The following is a 19,284-nucleotide window of genomic DNA, read 5'->3' as shown; positions in this document are numbered from 1 at the left end:
TATGGTTAGTGAAGATGAGGCCACTGAAAGATTGGACAAATCTTGTATTTCAAAAAGGCGCAATGCGAGGAGCAAGAAGTAGTTTTTTAGGTTGTAGGTATTAGTGATGGTGTTGATTAATCAGTAATCTCATTCAACCTTTTGGAAAACTAGTATTATAGTTGTGAGCATAGTAAAATTACTGATGTACTTTAGGAAATTTCAGGTTTTTTGCTTTTGAGTATGGTATATGCAAACATCTTCTAAACTTCTTTTTAGTAATGTTAAATTTAGTCTTTTGTGTTATAATTGTGCTCCTTGTGCAACCGCTACCTTTTGCTAATATCATAACTTTTTCTATGCTTCTATAGTTTTTTTGGTCTATTAATATTAATTGTACACTCTGTTGTTATGCTAAAGACCCACCGAAAATACTAGTAATGATCAAGGATACTGGAAATACCAGTTATCTCGGTATACTACAATACCAGCTATTATAGTATACTCTGTAAGTATACCAAAGGCTTATGGAATACCATCCATCATGATAGTATACTACTGGAAATAGTTGTATACTAGCACTCTACTGGAAATAGTTGTATGCTAACACTATGGGAATACTAGTGATCGTGGTATGATATGTTATACAAGGGGGAATATACTCTAATGTATATCATTACTGGGAATATAGTAGTATACCAACACTATGGTATCCCCAAAGTGTTATTGTATCCCCAAAGTGTTGGTGTCATGGTATACCAGTAACCACAGTATACTCTATAGTATACAATAGCCATGGTATACAAAGAATAATAGTATACCAACATTATGGGGGAATACCACTATGGTATACTATAATGGAAAACTAGTAACCATGGTGTACTTTATAGTATACCTACTATAGTAGTATACTAAAATAATGGCAATACTGGTAACCACGGTATACTTTGTAGCATTCTATCATTACTTGAAAAAGTAGTATACCAACACTATGGGAATACCAGTAACCATGGTATATGAAGAATAGTAGTGTACCAACACTATGGGGGAATAGTTAGTAACTATGGTATACTTTGTAGTATACTAACACTACTGACAGAGGTGGATCCAGGATTTGGGGATTCCGGGTGCCAAGCAGAAGGAAAAGATGGACCTTTGCCACTTTCACCTTGGCGACTTTTGTTTTGTGGGTGGCACTTTAAATATATATACTATTTTTTATACATATTTACATATATACATAGAGTTTTCGCTGAAACTTGCGGATGGCGTACCACCCCGAATCATATACATAGATCCGCCCTTGACTACTGAGAATACCATAATATTGGGAATAATGGTATACTCCATAGTATACCAAGACCCCTAACAATGCCAACAACCTGGTATACTATAGAGTATACCAAGACCCTAATAATTGTAATATTAGTGGTATACTTTGTAGTATACTAATAATAATGGGATACCAGTAATCATGGTATACGAAGAATAGTAGTATACCAACATTATGGGGGAATACCACTATGGTATACTATAATGGAAACACAAGTAACCATGGCATACTTTGTAGTATACCTACTATAGTAGTATACCGAAACTATGTTGGTATCATGGTATACCAGTAACCAGAGTATACCAACTATAATGGGAATACCAATAATCATGGTATACGAAGAATAGCAGTATACTGACATTATGGGGTAATACTAGTAACCATGGTATACTCTATAGTATACTAACACTACTGAGAATACCAGTAATCCTAGTATAGTCTGTAGTATATCAAGATTGGGAATAATTGTATAAAGGTCGTATACTACAGAGGATACTAGGATCCCTAGTAATTCCAATAAATGTGGTATTCTATAGAGTATACCAAAAATAGTGGCATACCAACCGTATGGGGAATAGCAATAATGATGGTATATATTGTAGTATACCAAGATTATTTGGAATAATGGTACTCCATAGTAAAACAATTGGACATATTAGCACCTCATCTCATTAACTGAAATGAAAGAAAGGAAGTTGAGATAGATCCAATATATTTCTTGAACTTTATTCCAGAAATCTATATGTGATTAAATATTACAATAATCCAATGAAATAATTTGATACTATGCAAATTTCTAAGATATTAATGTATGTTAAGTGCTCTTTGGAGGATTCTTGCACGTTTTACAATTGTGACCATGTTGTCCACATATTTCACATGCAACTTTTGATCTCTTGGATTTTTTTCTCATGCGACTCTTTGTATCTCGATTTCTGTGGCCTTTCTTGTTTGATCTTCCCCTTGGGTGGTAGAATCTCATACTGAGATTTCTGTAGGGATCTTCTATGTAGTTTCGTCAAGTAGTATACTGAGCATTATTGATATAGATCCATATTGAATTTCTTAATAATTGTCAGTATGCGTGCATGGAAGTTCATCCAGTTGAAATCTTCTGCAACTACACTTTCTTCCTTCATACATATAACATATCTTCTACCTCCATCATATACTGTATACAATAAATTATTTGATGGCTAGCTTTACCTGCATAATTAAAACAGATTTATTACTGCTATGTAAAAATTGTGCCATAAACTGTTCTAGCGTAATATCATACAAACTAAAATGCATCTAATAAGTATGGTCATAAACAGTTATATCGTCATCTTTCGTGCAGAAATAAAGTTTTCTTCCAGCATATCTTCATACTTCTGTCCCAGCTTTATAAATATTTTTCTTGCGATCTTTTTGTTATTGTAGTTCCATTCATTAACCAAATTTGTCATGAAATCTAGCAACGGAGTTACTAGGAGATATCTTGCAGACTTATTTGCTGAATTCATGGATTCAGCTATGCTAAATGTCATTATTGTTGTTCTGTTAACTTTTGAATGTGCTCTTGACCGTTTGTCGTATCCAACATCAAATAGATATTCCCACACCCTCTTATCAATTGTTTCAATTTCTGTCATTTGGTAACTGAACTCGTCAAATGTGTATGCTTTGGCCATTTTGAAGAATATTTGCGCAAATTGGTTATGACTCTTCTTGAACTTCGCCTTAATGTTGTTCCAGGGGTGGAAAATACAGAAACAATAGGGTACCTCTAGATAGATGGTAGAAGCTGCCTTTGTGATACTCTCATGCCTATCTGACACTATGCACATGCCATCCCCCTAAGACCATATATATCCCTGAATTGTCTGAAGAATTATTCTCAGGATGCATCGTTTTCTGAATCAACCACTGAATAAGTAAAAGGAAGAATTTTACATGTATAAAAAGATTTCAATTATTAAAAGTATATCATCGATTTAAGAAAAAATAACTTTATAAACAGTATAATATTTGATGATCTATACTTACTTGATACATCTTGCGTGCAAGCTGTGATTAAAGTTCCTCTGTATGATGCTTTCAAGAAAGTCCCATCAACTACTAGAATAAGCCAATAATATTGCCATCCTTTAATTATTGCATAAAGTGCCACAAATATATACATGAAGCGTCCATCTCCCGACTTGTGTAGCTTGGTATCAGATCCTGGATTTGTTACCTCCAACATATAAAGATATTTCGCCAACTTCCCATGTGAACTACTTGAGTTTCCTCTCGACAGGTCAAGAGCCTTTTCTTTTGTTCTTCACGCTTGCTTGTAGTTCATTATGACATCATAATCATTCAACATGTTACATTGTATGTCTCCAACAGTGTATCCTGATTTTGGGTCAGTATACTTGTGTTTTACCAAGTTCGCCATAACTATTGAAGTATCCTGACGTGTATCAAACTTTTCATCAATTGGGCATGTGTGAAGTTTGTTGAAGCTTCTAACTTTGAAAACATGAGACTTGTTTAGCCTTGATGCTTTAAAACCCCAAGAACAATTCTGATATACACAATCAATGAAGTACCTGTCATTTATATAGGTATGGTGTTAGTTTCTAACATATGCCAATTAAAATATGGTATACTATCACAACTCTAAAAGTTAACAATAAACAGTAAACTTAACTTGGTGAAACTAAGACAACGAAAACTACATCAAGCAAAGCAGATCACATTATTAGCTAGTATCTTTAGTGACAGAATCAGGTGTTGCTAAACTCATTCAAATTCTAATCTCATACACACCTTCTCGAACATGATTTTCGAACTTTAAATTGGAAATTGTTCTTGATTGTATGGTATTTCATCACATTACGTATGGTCTCTTTATCTTTGAATAACTGACCCACTTCAACCTTTTCGTGTAAAGCATTTGTAATTATATTCATATCATTGAGTTCCATATTCTTATCACTCTCTGATTTCTCTGTTGTCAACATATCAACAGCTTCATTGAGTTCCATATGCTTTGTATTGTTATCCTTGGTGTTGCAACTGACCTTATAGTCGAGCAGCTCACATATGTATTATTCTCCTTGAATATAAGACCGAAAAACTATCACATCCGAATTTGTCTCTTCCAACTTAATATACATCTTCAAAGACATATCACTGCTTACTGTTAATGGTGGATAACCATCTTTAACAGTATACTTGATATTAACTGTAGTCGTAACACCATGATGCAGCAATGTAGGTATTTCGACCATTGTTATATTTCAGCTTTGAATCAAAATATTTAATCTGAAATTTGTGAGAGCGTCAATTTTCCTCAAAATTTTCTCCCAAATTTGTCAGAGCTTCAATTTTCCCTAAATTTTCTCCCAAATTCCTCTGCTCACCAACAAACGCGCAGACAGTAAGAAAATTCTTAGTTTTTATTTGGGTTAGCAATTTATATAATCCATAGGCAGCGATAAGTTCGCACAAAATCACGCGTATATCGCATTGGGGGAAAGACAGGTATCAGGTGGAAAGATTTTGGGGGGTACCGACGGTAATTAGGGGTTTTAAGGGTATGGTTTGTTATTAAGTTTTAATAGTAGGGTATATCGGTCCTTTCCCCAATTTTGTTTACCCAACCTGAAATGTGTTTAACATAAAATTTCAATTTTCAGGGCAGAAAAATCCATTTATGTTTGCAAAAGTTTTTCTATCCCTAGCAATGGCAGAGAAATGGCTTCAAGAAAAATATCAGTTAGCAATGGCATAAAGATATTTTTTTTTTGGGTCAATTGTAGGGATGAAAAGAAGAGAAAGAATAAAAAAGGTCGGAGAGAGAGTTAGCCAATGGAGAACTGACGAAAGAAAATAAAGGAAAAGATATTTTCCGATGGAAAGACAAAATAACCCCTCATTAAAGTATTGTTAATGTGTTATGAGGAGCATTTAAGGGAAATAAAAAAATAGGGACAATGCTAACATACCATACCATATTGATATAGCAGTATATTTTATTATTATTTATTTACGTATTAACAATGGCTTCACTCGCTCATTTTTAGTGTCGCGCACACACTATCATATAAGTAATGTGTGTCTATTAGGCGAGATTTGGATTGAGCAGTATTCATAGGCTAATCCCTTATAGTTCAAATGTTTAAATAAAAATATTTGACAGATTTGAGAGGCTGCATATGTATTCAGCCATCTTTTTCGCTCCTTATAGAGTAGTTACTGGATTTCTCTATTGGTAGGATAAGAAGTCACGAGAGTAGATGACAATCTTAGTAAAGTGCGCTTTATTTTTATTTTTCTGAATATAGCTCCTGGATAATTTAAAAATTTGTGAATCAATAGTCAATACTAGATATAGTGACATTTGCTGCAGTTTCACAAGTACAGTACTCTGTAGGGATGTACTTTAATATACTATCAACAACAACAAACCCAGTATAATTTCACAAGGGAGGTCTGAGGAGGGTAGTGTATACGTAAACCTTATCCCTACCTGACAAGGTAGAGAGGATGTTTCTGATAGACTATCGGCTCAAGAAAAGGTGAAGAGAGAGAAAGAGAGGAAGAAGACGAAGACGAAGAAGAAAGAAAGAATAGGGGGACAAAGGACGATAAGGAAAATGGGAAAAAGACAACAAAAACAAGTAAAAGACAAAGTAGCATCAAATAGTAACAAACTGGAAAATATGATACACAGAGTGAACGAAAGAATAAGAAAATACTAGAGCAAAGAATACGGGAAAAAAAAAACAAGAGAGCTACTAATACTACTAAAAAAGAACGGGGAATCTCGACTACCTACTAGCCTACTACCCTAATCTTCGACCTCCACACCCTTCTATCCTGGGTCATGTCCTCAGTGAGCTGAAGTAGCGTCATGTCCTGCCTAATCACCTCTCATCAATACTTCTTCGGCCTACCTCTACCCTTTCTCAGTCACGCCATGGCCAGCTTCTCACACCTCCTAACAGGAGCATCCGTACTCTTCCTCTGCACATGCTCGAACCATCTCAGGCTCAACTCCCGCATCTTGTCCTCCACGGGGGCCACTCTCACTTTGTCTCGAATAACTTCGTTCCTATTCTTATCTCTCCTGGTATGCCAACACATCCATCTCAACATCCTCCTTCCTGTTACTTGCATCCTCTGAACATGGGAGTTCTTGACTGGCCAACACTCGGCCACATACAACATAGTAGGTCTAGCCAACGCTCTGTAGAACTTACCCTTAAGTCTTGGTGGTACCTTGAGCCTCCATTTCATCCATCCCGCACCGATACGGTAGGAGACCTCATCATCAATCTCCCTGTTACCTTGGATTATAGACCCGAGATACTTGAAACTACCCCTCTTCAGGATGACTTGCGTATCAAGCTTCACATCCACGTCCGCTTCATGAGTCTCGTCACTGAACTTACACTCCAAGTATTCCGTTTTGATCCTGCTCAACTTGAAACCTTTAGGTTGTAGGGTCTGTCTCCAAACCTCCAGCTTCGTGTTAACCCCGCTTCTCGTCTTATCAATCAGCAATGTCATCGGCAAATAACATGCACCATAGCACTTCCCCTTAAATGTGCCGCATCAGCACATCCATCGCCAGAGCAAGTAAGAACGGGCTAAGAGTCGATCCCTGGTGCAACCCCATCACTATTGGGAAGTGATTCGAGTCACCTCCCATTGTCCTCACCCGAGTCTCACCCGAGTCATCACCCTACTTTAATACACTATCAATTAAAGAGAAAGCAAAAAAGTGAAGTTTACTTGAGGAAAGAAGATTCAACTTACAACAAATCTGTTCTTCAAGTAAAGGTATTTGCACCTAAAGCGGCTTTCACTTCAGCGACATGCTTTATTAAGTCAAAGTTCAAAATTTGAAGAATTCCATGTGCTAAAAGTGAACAATGTAAAGGATTCTACAGAAGTTAAAAACAATCACTCCTCCGAAAATTGGGACTTATAGATATCAGATCCGGTGGTTGCTGCAGTTTTTGGGAAAAACCTTATGGAAAAAGAGTATGGCACGGCAGGAATAAGGTATTCATCATGAACACAAGGGGACCAGCTATCGTCTCCTCCCAGACCCATGTGCCGATGGTCAAGATGCACCTGAGATGCAGAAAATCAATGTCAAAATCCTATTAAATAATATCTAGATTCTATCTGATACGGCAGCAAAATGTTTTTCATAAATAAAAATACTTGAATCATTGTTGATTGGATATACAAGTGAATGGCATGTATAGTAGCGAGGGTGGAGGATGCAGCATGGACTGTGTTGTTAGGTGAGAGAGTAACATGGGGTAATGAGAGTTCTAATACAAATGTTAACACCCTTATAGGACATAAGATATTGATGTTAAATATTTTCTTCTAGAAACACACGTTCAAAAATATAAGACAATCAAACATCCAATCAAAAAAATGAAGGGAAACATTGTTCGAAATGCCAAATGGAGCCTTTGAAACAATAGGTTGTAAAAGGATAAGTAGCCACAACAAGCTAAGGGAGCTAGCGTCCACCCCATCGCTCTCCCAGGCACTCTAGGGAAACAAATACATTTCGTCTTTTTTTCTTTTTCCTTCATTATGATTACCGATACATCGTCCTATTAATGCACAACTTAATTCCAAATGCATCCTTCACCAAAAGAGGCAAGGTTAACTCTGCTTATATAGTTAGTACTGTTCTGACCCTTGAATCCAATTGATGGATATTGTAATTCTTGTGTCAGAGACCAAAGAGAAAGATGCTCATTCTCCGAAATGGTCCAAAAAGTTGGTTTTGCTCCTCGACTAGTAAACCAAAAGCCTCAAGTAAATTGTTTAAGAGGCAAAAATAGCCAGTGAAAGCTCAGATGAAGTGTACAAGAAAGTTAGAGTTGGAATGCAACAAAGCGTGCATAAGTCAAGAAATGAAGTACCTCGATGTTTTCACTTTTCCTGAGGTCCTCATTATGTGTAGTTCTCTCGAGCTCAGCGGTGCTGTAGTAGCTTGCATTCATTTGCATGGTTGGAGAGTCTCCATGCATGGAAGCATAAAGTCCCTCTCCATCTTTGTTTTCAAACGTCACCCATCTAATATCTGCTCTGCCTGAGCATTCCCCGGGAACAACATATGGCACGTGCATTTCGCCAACGGTTTGCTCATACATACTTAAATGAGCAGCAGATTTCCGGTCTGGGTAACATTCAAATGGCCCCCTTCCATACCATTTAACCTGGTCTATAGTTGAATCCAACTGAAATTCAACCCCGACACGTGGCAAAGGTGGAAGATCAGGACAGGGCTTTACATTGCACTCTAGCACAACATCTCCTGAACCATATATCAAATACGTCATGTCAACCTCAAAGAGAACACTGGAAGTTGCTGCATTTGAAGGAGTTTGCTCCTCTGCTTTTGCTATGCCATGATAAGTAGCTGATATTTTCACTTTGTGACTGTTCATACTTTCAATGGAGCAACTTTTGTTCACAAAGATTACCTTGTCAAGATTAGCAGCCTTCCACCTAGATAAGTAACTCAGAGGCCCTCCCCCTTTGTCATTATCTGTTGGTGCTCTCCAAAAGCATGGATAGATGCCTTTATTCATTACTGAAACTCCTTTAACCTGCAATCATTTTGGGGAATGGGTTATTTCCACATATGGTCATGTACAGCCCTCACTTGATAAGCTAGCCTTTGGGAGTTAGGCTCAAGGTCCATTTCTTTAAATAACTAAAATCATATAGCCTTCGATACAATATTGTACCAATGCTCAATTTATTGAAGGGCAAAGTATTTACCTTCCAGCCCTCTATACCACCAGTTCGTTTGTTAAATTTCAACTCCCACCAGTTGTTCTGGCCAACCTTTATCATGTCATCAAGAACTTCACCAAGTAAAGTCGCATCGGTGCTTTTAATGATCTAAGAAAATAACAGTAAAATTGTCAGTGATGTCTGAGAAAACAAAAAAGACTACCAGACACAATAAGAAATGTAAATTAAGAGCGACGTACACGAGGGACAACTCTCCTTCGGTTAGGCAACAGAACTTGTGTGGACGAAATGAGGTGACCATTATTAGCCCACCGAGTAGAGTGCAAAAGCTTAGCTGTAATTGTTAAATAAATTTCTGTTGCAGTAGATGAAGTCCATGCAGAAAACCATGGGCCAGATTCCCATTTTGTTTCATGGCTTCTCTGGGGTTCTATGACAAGTAGAGGGAGGATCCCGGACCCAAGTTCACACCCATCGCCATGAAGTACCCAGTTAAACTCCAATGCTTGTGTAGTATCAAAGAAATGCATGTTTGTTATCTGAACAGAAAAGACTATTTATCATGTAAAAGATATTGATGTAAGTGAACAGAAAATTTAAGTGGTATACAAGATTACCTTAACATGGCCTTCTTTAAATGAGACCTTGATTGGCTGGTAAAGAAACTTAACCTCTGACAGCAAAAATGTTACAGTTAGACATGTTCAAGTTTAGCAAGCACCGGTACTTTTGTGAAATTCAGGTTACATCATCCAACGCAGAAAACATGCTCGGGCATAATTGTACATGCTTTGTGCATAGTCCCAATTGTTCCCTCCTCCCCCCTCCCCATAAATTTCCAGACACAACGGGAAAAACTTGCAAGACTCCCAACATATTAAAAGCTTTAACCCCAAAAGTACGCAAGAGAATACGCAATTAAAACAACAAATTACTTATTCAACATTGCTTAATGTTCCATATTTTCATACCCTACACTTTTTGAAAAGAGGGTTAGTTAAAGTGACTTATTGTCTATTAGTCTTACAAAACTTTTTGTAAGACAAGAGAAAAAACAAATTATTGAACAAGAGAACTGTCGCCTCACCATGTAATGCAGGATGAGGACTTCGATCAGGCCATACGATACCATTTAGGCAGAAGTTTAAATCATTAGGAGTGTCCCCAAAATCACCTCCATATGCCCAGTGCATTTTTCCACGTGGACCTTCCTTCAATAATCCCTATTGAAAGTGCCAAATTATAGTGTTCAGTTAAAAAGGAAGCACAACTAAAATAACGAAAGATATAACATCTATATGACTACTACTTTCCGTGCAGGAGTTGAAGCTTTCAGTAACTGTGTAGGCTTCAAAATGTCACACAACAATTATGCGGCCAAATGGTTCTAGTTTGGTTCTCCCATCTCCGTGTGACAATGTTGCGAATAGCAACGACATGCCTTGCAGCACGGAATGCTAGATCCAGATAAAAAATCTTGTGCTTTCTAAACAGGATTTAAGTATTTTTTTTTTTTTGATAAGGAACAGGATTTAAGTATTATATGAACCAATTCTGCTTTTTGCAATATACACGTAGACTAGAGAGACACCCACTAAGTTCTATTTCAACTAATTAGAGCAGGCATTAGTCGTAGTATTTGAATTTACATTCAACTATCTATCTTGATAGGAATCTATCTTACATGGAGTTTACATATCTGAAATGTCTTAGGTCAATATAAACATACATTTGCACTTAACTCAAAGGAACAGATTGAAGCTACAAAAACAGAGTAACGATAATGTTTTGGAAACCAAGAAACTGTGAAAGATGTTGAGGAATAAACGGCAATGCAAATTATTTGAGTGACTACATTAACTCCTCCAGGTAGTCTATCTATATTATTATAAAAGCATGAATACAATGTCAAGCGACTAAAACAGCCTTAAAAATAAATTTTACACTGGACAAATAGTCAATTGATTGTTTTCCTAATATTTAGGGCTTTGAAATGATTAAGGATTTGAAATCAATTTAATCTTTTTATATCTACAAAAAAAACTACTGAAAGCCTGGGATGCCTCTCGGCTTTGGCAGAAACTAGCTCCTCAGTTTATTGCATAAGCCTCTCATATGTTTATTTTTCCTAAGGTAACAGAAGTTAGTTTAGTAAGAGATTGAAGGAACCAAAGAAAAGAGTATCCAAGGGATATTGTCTAGATCTTGCTTTGTTTCAGCAGACTCTAACCAGGACCAAATATTAATTGCTATTCACTGACACTGAATCAATTGACTGCTCGTTGTTGAATGAACTATTTTGAGATTTTAGAACTATATGCTAACATGTGTGAAGTGAAAAAGGTAATGAATTTTTATGAAATGAGAAAGCTGGCTTTAGAACATTTTTTCTTAAGGTAACTTTGAATTTTTTTTTTATTTTGGATAGTCCTACATTCTTTTTCTTGCAGGTTAGTATTACTATCATAGAATTATGGGATACTTCACCAAGTTGATTAAGAAGAAATTAAGAAAAGAAAATAGACTTGCTAAAGAGACAATATATGTAATTAATCCAAGAGGGCCTTGGGCAGCCAACACCAGTTAAGCGCCGAGATTGATTAATCTTTCTTAGTGACATTAATCTCACAGCTGTCGAGCCACGCTTACCAATAAAATCTTTTTGGTTTTCTTATTGTTTATCATGTTATCAAGGCTGATAATAAGCAGCTAAGAAGTACTTAATCTTTTTACTTTATCAATTCTTTTATCAAATAATTATGGGATACTATCATAGAATTATGGGGTACTTCACCAAGTTGATTAAGAAGAAATTAAGAAAAGAAAATAGACGTTTGCTAAAGAGACAATATATGTAATTAATCCAAGAGGGCCTTGGGCAGCCAACACCAGTTAAGCGCCGAGAATGATTAATCTTTCTTAGTGACATTAATCTCTCACAGCTGTCGAGCCACGCTTACCCATAAATCTTTTTGGTTTTCTTATTGTTTATCATGTTATCAAGGCTGATAATAAGCAGCTAAGAAGTACTTAATCTTTTTTACTTTATCTTATGTGTTTCAAGAACTAGATCACAGAAAAAGAATTCTTTTCATATGGATCATGGAATATTCAAGAAAAAATACGAAACGGAAGGTCTGATATGGAGCCTCCAAATCTCCAATATATAATCCAAGGAAACTATCAATTACGATACATGTGGTAGAATGAAAAGCATAGCCAAATTAAAGCCTGCAGTCGGCAATTTAATGGGAACTAGCACCATAGACATGAAGATAAATGACTCAAGTTCTTTTGAGACTTATGCTTCTACGGCTAGTAATGTAGGTCTTCGAATTTCTAGCTTCCGTGTGTAACTTCTTTTTCTTTTTTTCAGTCACACGTGTGGATATAACACAAGATGAAGGAGAAAATAATAGAGTGCATTTAGATCATATTTTCAAATAACTTTTTATCTTTAGAAAAGGCAACATAATTCACTAATAGAGCATTCTTTTATAATCTTGTCCTTCTCACTTTCTTAGATAGTAGCCGAAGCGATTGAACAAAACACACACGAAAAGAAGGATGAGAAGAACAAAAATAGCCATCATAAAATTAATTAATTATCTTTTGCAAGTTGATAGATATAAAACTTTATATTGAAAGAAAATAAAATAGTGAACCTATTTGTACTAAGTATAAAATTTCATTGTGAAAAAACTACCATGAGATCAGAAAAAACTAGATAGAGATGGGAGGACTAGATATTTAAAAAATATTATATCTTGCTTTTTGTGATCAACTTAATTTTTTAAAAATAAATTATTAAATATATATACTCGCTTGATCTATAATGTTGGATAGAATCTTATACTATAGTAACATATTTTTACCTTATAAAATAAATGCAATGTAATTACAAATGATATTACCTTATATTTCTTTGTGATGATTGAGATTGACTGGGAATAACGTGCAAGGCATGTTTACATGGACTAATATCAACAATTAATATCAGGAAGAATACTTCAATACTTTAACACCAAATAGCCTTTCACCACACATGTACTTTGTCAAGTTCATCATTTCTTATGTTTGTTAGTGTCTTGTATGTATCTAGACAAAGTTAAAATTCAACTTCCATTGCATACAAGTTGGTCTTGATGAAAAATTTACACTCATCATGCTACTGAGAAATTTAGATCCGTCAAATGACTTATGTAATGATACAAGGATGATATGTAGAGGCTTTGACATAACATCATACATGTAGAAATTTTGATGAGTTAATGTGCTTCCAAACATATGTTTATCCCCGAATTCAACTTTCGCCTCTAGAAAATGAAGGATATCCTTTTAAATATGTCCAGTCATTTTGAATTTTTGTATATACTAATGTATTAATATTTTTCGACATTTAAATTTGTTGTTATTTCATATAAATAATTGACTAATTAAATTATTACGGGCCTTTATTAAGTGCAACGCACGTTCGTAGAAACTAGTTTTGTTAAAATATGTCCATAATTACAGGACCAATCCTAAATCATGAACAAACCTGATCAGCCCAATCCCATATAAAGCCTCCTTGCAGACCAAAGGTACTATCTATTGCTTCCCAGTATTTATGGAGATTCCCATTGCTGTTTCCCATTGCATGCGAATATCTGAACAGTTTTACACCAAGAATATGCAAAGTAAATTAATTGCATACTTTTAAAAATTAGAGAGCAGTGAAATTGACCAAGAAAAAGATATGGATAATGGAAGACCATACTCGCACAATATCAAAGGCCGTTGTTCAGTTGGATCTTTTGCTATTTCAACAATTTTGGACACACGTGCATACATGGGGCATACAATATCTGTTGAAGATGTCCTCGCTCCACCACCTTCATAGTGCACTGGTCTTGACGCATCTTTTTCTCGTACCCAACCTGGAAAGAGTCTCTAACTTGGTTGGTGAACATGACCAACTAAGGAGGGGGGGTTACTTACAAGGCTTTCATAGCCGGATACAAAAGCTAGTTTTTTTATAACTTGACACATCACGAAACAAGAGTGTTAATGTCTTTTGACCACCTAGACAATCCACTATAACACAAATATCACATGCAGGATAATAAAATATATTACGCACTTAGCCTCTGATCCTTGATATTTACTTTCTTCAATTGAGCATCCTCCTGACTTGGTTCTCTAAGGGGTATTTACAAACATCAGTCAGTAACCTTAGTCATTCAGATATTTGTACTGTTCTGATCAATAAACTATAACCAAATCTACCTAGCAATTATGGGTGCAACCAATATATCAAACATGCCTTAGGAATGTTAGCGAAGTATATTAAAAGTGGTCCCTTCAGGGATGACTTTGTGGCTAAACTACTGTTCCTCTACAAGTAAGAGACATTAATTCTCCTACAGCTCAAATGGGGAAAACTGAAGAGTGAGTACCATCTGCTTTTGAAGTTGTGGTCACACATATATGCACAAGAAACAGTGTCCTTACATCCCTTGGAAAGCTTATTAGCACTTTACTTTTTGAAGAACAAAGGGTTCTCAAAACAGAAAATGGACAGTGAAAATATGGAAAGGTATATACCAGAAAGTGCTGCATGATTTGGTCCATAGCTTGCCTCATTCCCTATGGACCATATTACAATAGAGGCATGATTTTTGTCCCTTTCAACCATGGCGACCACACGATCCATCATGGAAGCAGCCCAACAAGATTCCTGTGTAGGATGCTTATAATTTGGATAATCAAAAAAACCATGTGTCTCGATATTGGCCTCATCGATCATGTACATGCCAAACAGATCACACAACTCATACCAACGTTGATGCTGAGGATAATGGCTGTTCCTAACAGCATTAATATTGTTTTGTTTCATCAAAACCAAATCCTACAAGAAGTAACAGGATATATGATGTGTCTTCAACAGAAAACAGGATGATTTTAAAATGATAACCTATAAGCATGCCTGCAATTTTAAAGTGAAGAGAAATCCATAAAGTTTAAACAAAAAGAAAAAAGAAAAAGGAACCAACAAACATACCTTGACCATGCAGGACTCCAAGTTTGTCTTTCCAAGACGTGGATGGTGCTCATGCCTGTTCACCCCTCTTATTACTACTGGACGCCCATTTACTAGCAGTTGTTTTGGGGCTTTTGATATTTTTCTCATACCAACTTGGCATGATTCACAGTCAACCAAGTTCCCTGATGCATCTTTTAGGGTGACAACAAGAGTGTAGAGATTTGGCTGAACAGATAAATGAAATGGATAAGGCATTCTTCAAAGTTGCAACGAGAGCATTAGAGTAAATTAAATCTATTTGAGGTCAGAGATGACCATCTGAAATTCAGTCCTGATAAATTGAAAGACTCAGCTCAATCCCTAGAAAGAGATGATTATAGGGTCAATTTCTGCAACTACAAGCCAAGTCTTGTCCTGCCTAAGCAACACGCCAAAGCTGATTTCCTAATACAATGTTAATTTTCAAATGTGAGATTGATAAAATCATGGAGAAGGCTGTGCATTCAATATCATGGTGTACTTAAAACCAATTTTGCTAAGGGGGCCTAAGAAAGAGTGAAGTTCATACGCGGGGTATCAAAAGTCTTCCATCATTTCCTAGTTATAACTGGAAATAAATCATGCAAATCTTAACTAAAACTTCGGAATTCAATATATGACAGGGTCATTCAGAATATGGAAGCCGAATTTCATGATAAAGCATACAGGATAAAGATTCATTGCACTTTAAGCTTACCTGCAAGGGTGTGCAGGAGAAAAAGCCGACTACCAGATTACAATGAATGATTAACATTGAACTAGTGCTACTAATATGTAATGGAACATAGTAATAGTGCTAATCCAGAAGACTACATCAAATGAGTTTTGGGTGTAGCATCTGATGAGTTCAATAATTGCATTTAGAAAAATATATGCCCAATATGAAATAACAAACAAGGAAAACAGCATTGTAAAACATTATCATGTTTTGGATTTAAAGTTGAGAAAAATCACTTACTTGCTCTGCAGACCAAAGTTTAGGTGCTTGCACCTTCCCCACAAGCATGTAGCCTTTAAATCCCAAACAAGGATCAGAAGACAGAACTAACTCTAGATGAGCAATGCTAGCAGAAAGCAAATCAATATGGTCAGAGCAGCTTAGCCAATTTCCGCTGTCATAGAGTGAAGCTTCAATAATGAAGTCGATGATGTCGTTATTCTGGGAAGAGTTATCAATCTTCACTTCCACCTGCATTATGGACATAATAAGGTAAAATTAGCAAAGTTATGTCATGAGATTTCAATATTTCCTCCTAAAAAAATGACATGATCAAATTTTAGTCCTTTCAGAAAACCTTGACCTACTGCCTAAAGTGACAAAAGATTCTCCCTGTAATGATCAAACCAGTATAAGCTGTAGCAACTTTATAATTATTAGAATCAGAAGTGGCATCCTTTCAACTACTGTATTTTTCACATTAGTGACTTTCTTCTTGAAACTTCTCTGCATAGCTCAATATCAATTCATCAAAAGCAGAAGTAATAACAATGAAGTTATATAGACAGTGCAGATTCATATAACTGACACCAACTTGCTTGGGATTGAGGTGTAATTGTTGATTAAAGAGGTCCAATCTCTAGATGTCCACATTTGAGGACAACGCTGTTGACCAGCAGGATACCAACATAAGCAAGAAAATTTAGTTACTTATTTTGTCAGCAGCCAACCAAAAAAGTAAAAAAACAAACCCAACCAAAAAGGGCTAACCTGTGGCTACTTCTGCCTCCCAAGAAAACAAAAGAAATAAAATAGCACAAAAAAGAAATGAAAGTAAATGGAAAGAGGGTAAGGTAACACAAGAGAAGCACAAGACTTCAATCCTCTTAAATAAGGAAATAATAACAAGGGAAACCAATCGTTGGAAATTGGTCGTGTGCTGTCTGACACAATATGAACATAAGGACAAAACAAATGAAAAGCTATCCTTATAATCACTTACTTTTTTTTTATAAGATAAATTGTATTAATCAAAAGGGGAGAGAACTCCCGTATACACGAAGTATACCAAAAAGTAGATAATTTACAGCAGAACATGATTCTCTACAAAAGACACCCAATCTTCTATACCAAAAAGCGATCAAAGATAAAAGACTACTCCTAAGATGTGAAAAAGGAGACTCAATCCCCTCAAAAACTCTCCTATTTCTCTCCCCCCAAACTATCCACATGAGAGCTAACGGGGCGAACTTCCACGCATTTTGCTTTCTTCTTCTACGGAAACCGGCCCAGCTATATAACATTTCTTTTACAGTGCTTGGCATCACCCATTGAACACCAAAAAGATTCAGGATTGCCCTCCACAAAACCGAGGACATAAGGCAATGCAACAAAAGATGATCAACTTCTTCCCCTGAGTTTTTACACATGTAGCACCAACTACCAAGTGTAATTCCTCTCTTTCGAAGATTTTCAGTAGTCAAGATCACTCCCCTCGCCGCTAGCCATGCAAAAAAGAACACCTTCGTCGGCACTCTAGGAATCCAAATCGAGGAGCATGGAAAAGTAGCCTCCTCTCTCACCAACATACTCTGGTAAAAGGACTTTACGGTGAACAAACCATCGCCACGCAAACCCCATCTCCAAGAATCACAAGATGGCTGGGGCCTGTCTTGCCCGTATAGCAGTGTCAACAAATCTTGGAGCTCCGCAATCTCCCAATCTTGCATGTTCCTTCTAAATGAGAGGTCCCATACTACCCCCTTCATGCTCCTTACGAATCTGTTGGACCATCAATTCCTTCTGGTTGGAAACTATGAAGACGTGGGGGAAGAAGACCCTCAGAGTACCCTCTCCACGCCACCTATGATTCCAAAAGCTGATTCTCCTTCCATCTCTCACCCTGTAAGTGATGTTGCCACTGAATGCTTCCTAATTCTTCATGATGCTCCTCCACATGCCACACTCGAAAAATGTTATGATTGCCTTGGTCCTCCAACCCCCTCCCGTGGAATCGTACTTTTCTACTATGACCTCCCTCCATAGAGCATGCTCTTCTACCCGGAATCTCCATAGCCACTTCCCCAATAAAGCTCTGTTGAATACCCTAAGATCTTTTACTCCAAGTCCACCCCACTTCTTTGGGGAAGTGACTGTCTGCCAATTCACTAGATGAAACTTTCTAGTTCCATCCGCCGCATCCCAAAGAAATTTCCTTTGAAGCCGCTCCAGTTTTTCTGTGATGCTCACCGGAGCTTGCAACAGGGACAAGTAATAGGTAGGCATACTCGATAAAGTGCTTTTAATAAGCACTTCCTTACCGCATTTTGACAAATATTGTTTCTGCCAGCCTGCTAATCTTATGCGAAGCGCCCAATGAGAGGCCCAAGTAAGTAGTGGGAAGGGAGCCCACCTTACATCTGAGAACATAAGACAAAGCATCAATATTAGCAACCTCACCCACCGGAAAAATCTCACACTTGCCCAGGTTGATTTTGAGTCCTGATACTATCTGAAACCACTGTAGGTACTGCTTCAGATAGGTCAACTGATCCATATCGGCATCACAGAAAACCAGGGTGTCATCCGCAAAAAGCAAATGAGAGACTCTTCGGGTACTGAGCACCCCGATCGGAGCTGAGAATCCTCTCAAAAAGCCTCCGCCGGCCGCACGATCCATCATTTTACTCAGAGCTTCCATCGAATGAATAGCATGGGGATAGGGGGTCACCTTGCCTGAGACCCCTAGAGCTGCCAAAGAAACCACACGTGCTACCATTAACTAGGACAGAGAATCTAACTGAGGAAATGCAGAACTTGATCAATCCCCTCCATCTTGCCCCAAACCCCATCCGCATCATAATGAAGTCCAGGAACTCCCAATTGACATGGTCGAAAGCCTTCTCAAGGTCCAACTTGCATAGTAAGTCGGGTTCTCTATTTTTCCTTCTGGAGTCTACAAGTTCATTTGCCACCAAATCAGTATCCATGATCTGCCTACCTTCCACAAACGCATTCTGGGAGGACGAAACAGTCACGTCAAGAACCTTCTTAAGTCTGATGGAAAGCACTTTAGAAATAATCTTGTAAATGCTCCCCACGAGACTAATAGGCATGTAGTCTCTGATACAAGATGCACCTTCTTTCTTAGGCACAATAGTAATAAAAGAAGTATTGATACTTCTCTCGAAAACACCATTC

General features: G+C 37.0%; 2 protein-coding genes and 1 long non-coding RNA gene across 4 annotated transcripts in view; all 3 read right to left on the bottom strand.

Annotated features, from left to right (window-relative positions):
- Positions 1-2,525: 2,525 nt before the first annotated feature.
- LOC104097672 (uncharacterized) lies at positions 2,526-4,945 on the bottom strand. Its single transcript, XR_686590.4, has 3 exons — positions 4,109-4,945; positions 3,341-3,888; positions 2,526-3,220 (listed from the first exon to the last, which is right to left on the bottom strand). It is a non-coding gene; the product is annotated as an uncharacterized lncRNA (long non-coding RNA).
- Positions 4,946-6,256: 1,311 nt separating this feature from the next.
- Positions 6,257-6,856, bottom strand: LOC104097974 (uncharacterized). Its single transcript, XM_070190314.1, has one exon. It carries the CDS (start codon positions 6,854-6,856, stop codon positions 6,257-6,259), a length of 600 nt encoding a protein of 199 aa, XP_070046415.1.
- Positions 6,857-7,051: 195 nt separating this feature from the next.
- The window catches only part of LOC104097481 (uncharacterized), a 46,005-nt gene continuing 33,772 nt past the window's right edge, over positions 7,052-19,284 (bottom strand). For both annotated transcript variants that reach the window (XM_009604076.4, XM_009604146.4), the window contains exons 8-18: positions 16,105-16,335; positions 15,126-15,332; positions 14,669-14,972; positions 13,842-14,001; positions 13,623-13,731; positions 10,170-10,305; positions 9,700-9,755; positions 9,322-9,621; positions 9,107-9,229; positions 8,242-8,931; positions 7,052-7,426 (exon numbers count right to left, since the gene is read on the bottom strand). In XM_009604076.4, the coding sequence (XP_009602371.1) occupies positions 7,253-7,426; positions 8,242-8,931; positions 9,107-9,229; positions 9,322-9,621; positions 9,700-9,755; positions 10,170-10,305; positions 13,623-13,731; positions 13,842-14,001; positions 14,669-14,972; positions 15,126-15,332; positions 16,105-16,335 (2,490 nt within the window). In that variant the 3' untranslated portion in view covers positions 7,052-7,252. The remainder of the gene's footprint in view (positions 7,427-8,241; positions 8,932-9,106; positions 9,230-9,321; positions 9,622-9,699; positions 9,756-10,169; positions 10,306-13,622; positions 13,732-13,841; positions 14,002-14,668; positions 14,973-15,125; positions 15,333-16,104; positions 16,336-19,284) is intronic.

The sequence above is a fragment of the Nicotiana tomentosiformis genome, chromosome 12 (genome assembly GCF_000390325.3).
Source record: "Nicotiana tomentosiformis chromosome 12, ASM39032v3, whole genome shotgun sequence".
In the NCBI taxonomy this organism is placed as follows: domain Eukaryota; kingdom Viridiplantae; phylum Streptophyta; class Magnoliopsida; order Solanales; family Solanaceae; genus Nicotiana; species Nicotiana tomentosiformis.
This window is presented reverse-complemented; position numbering and strand designations above follow the sequence as displayed.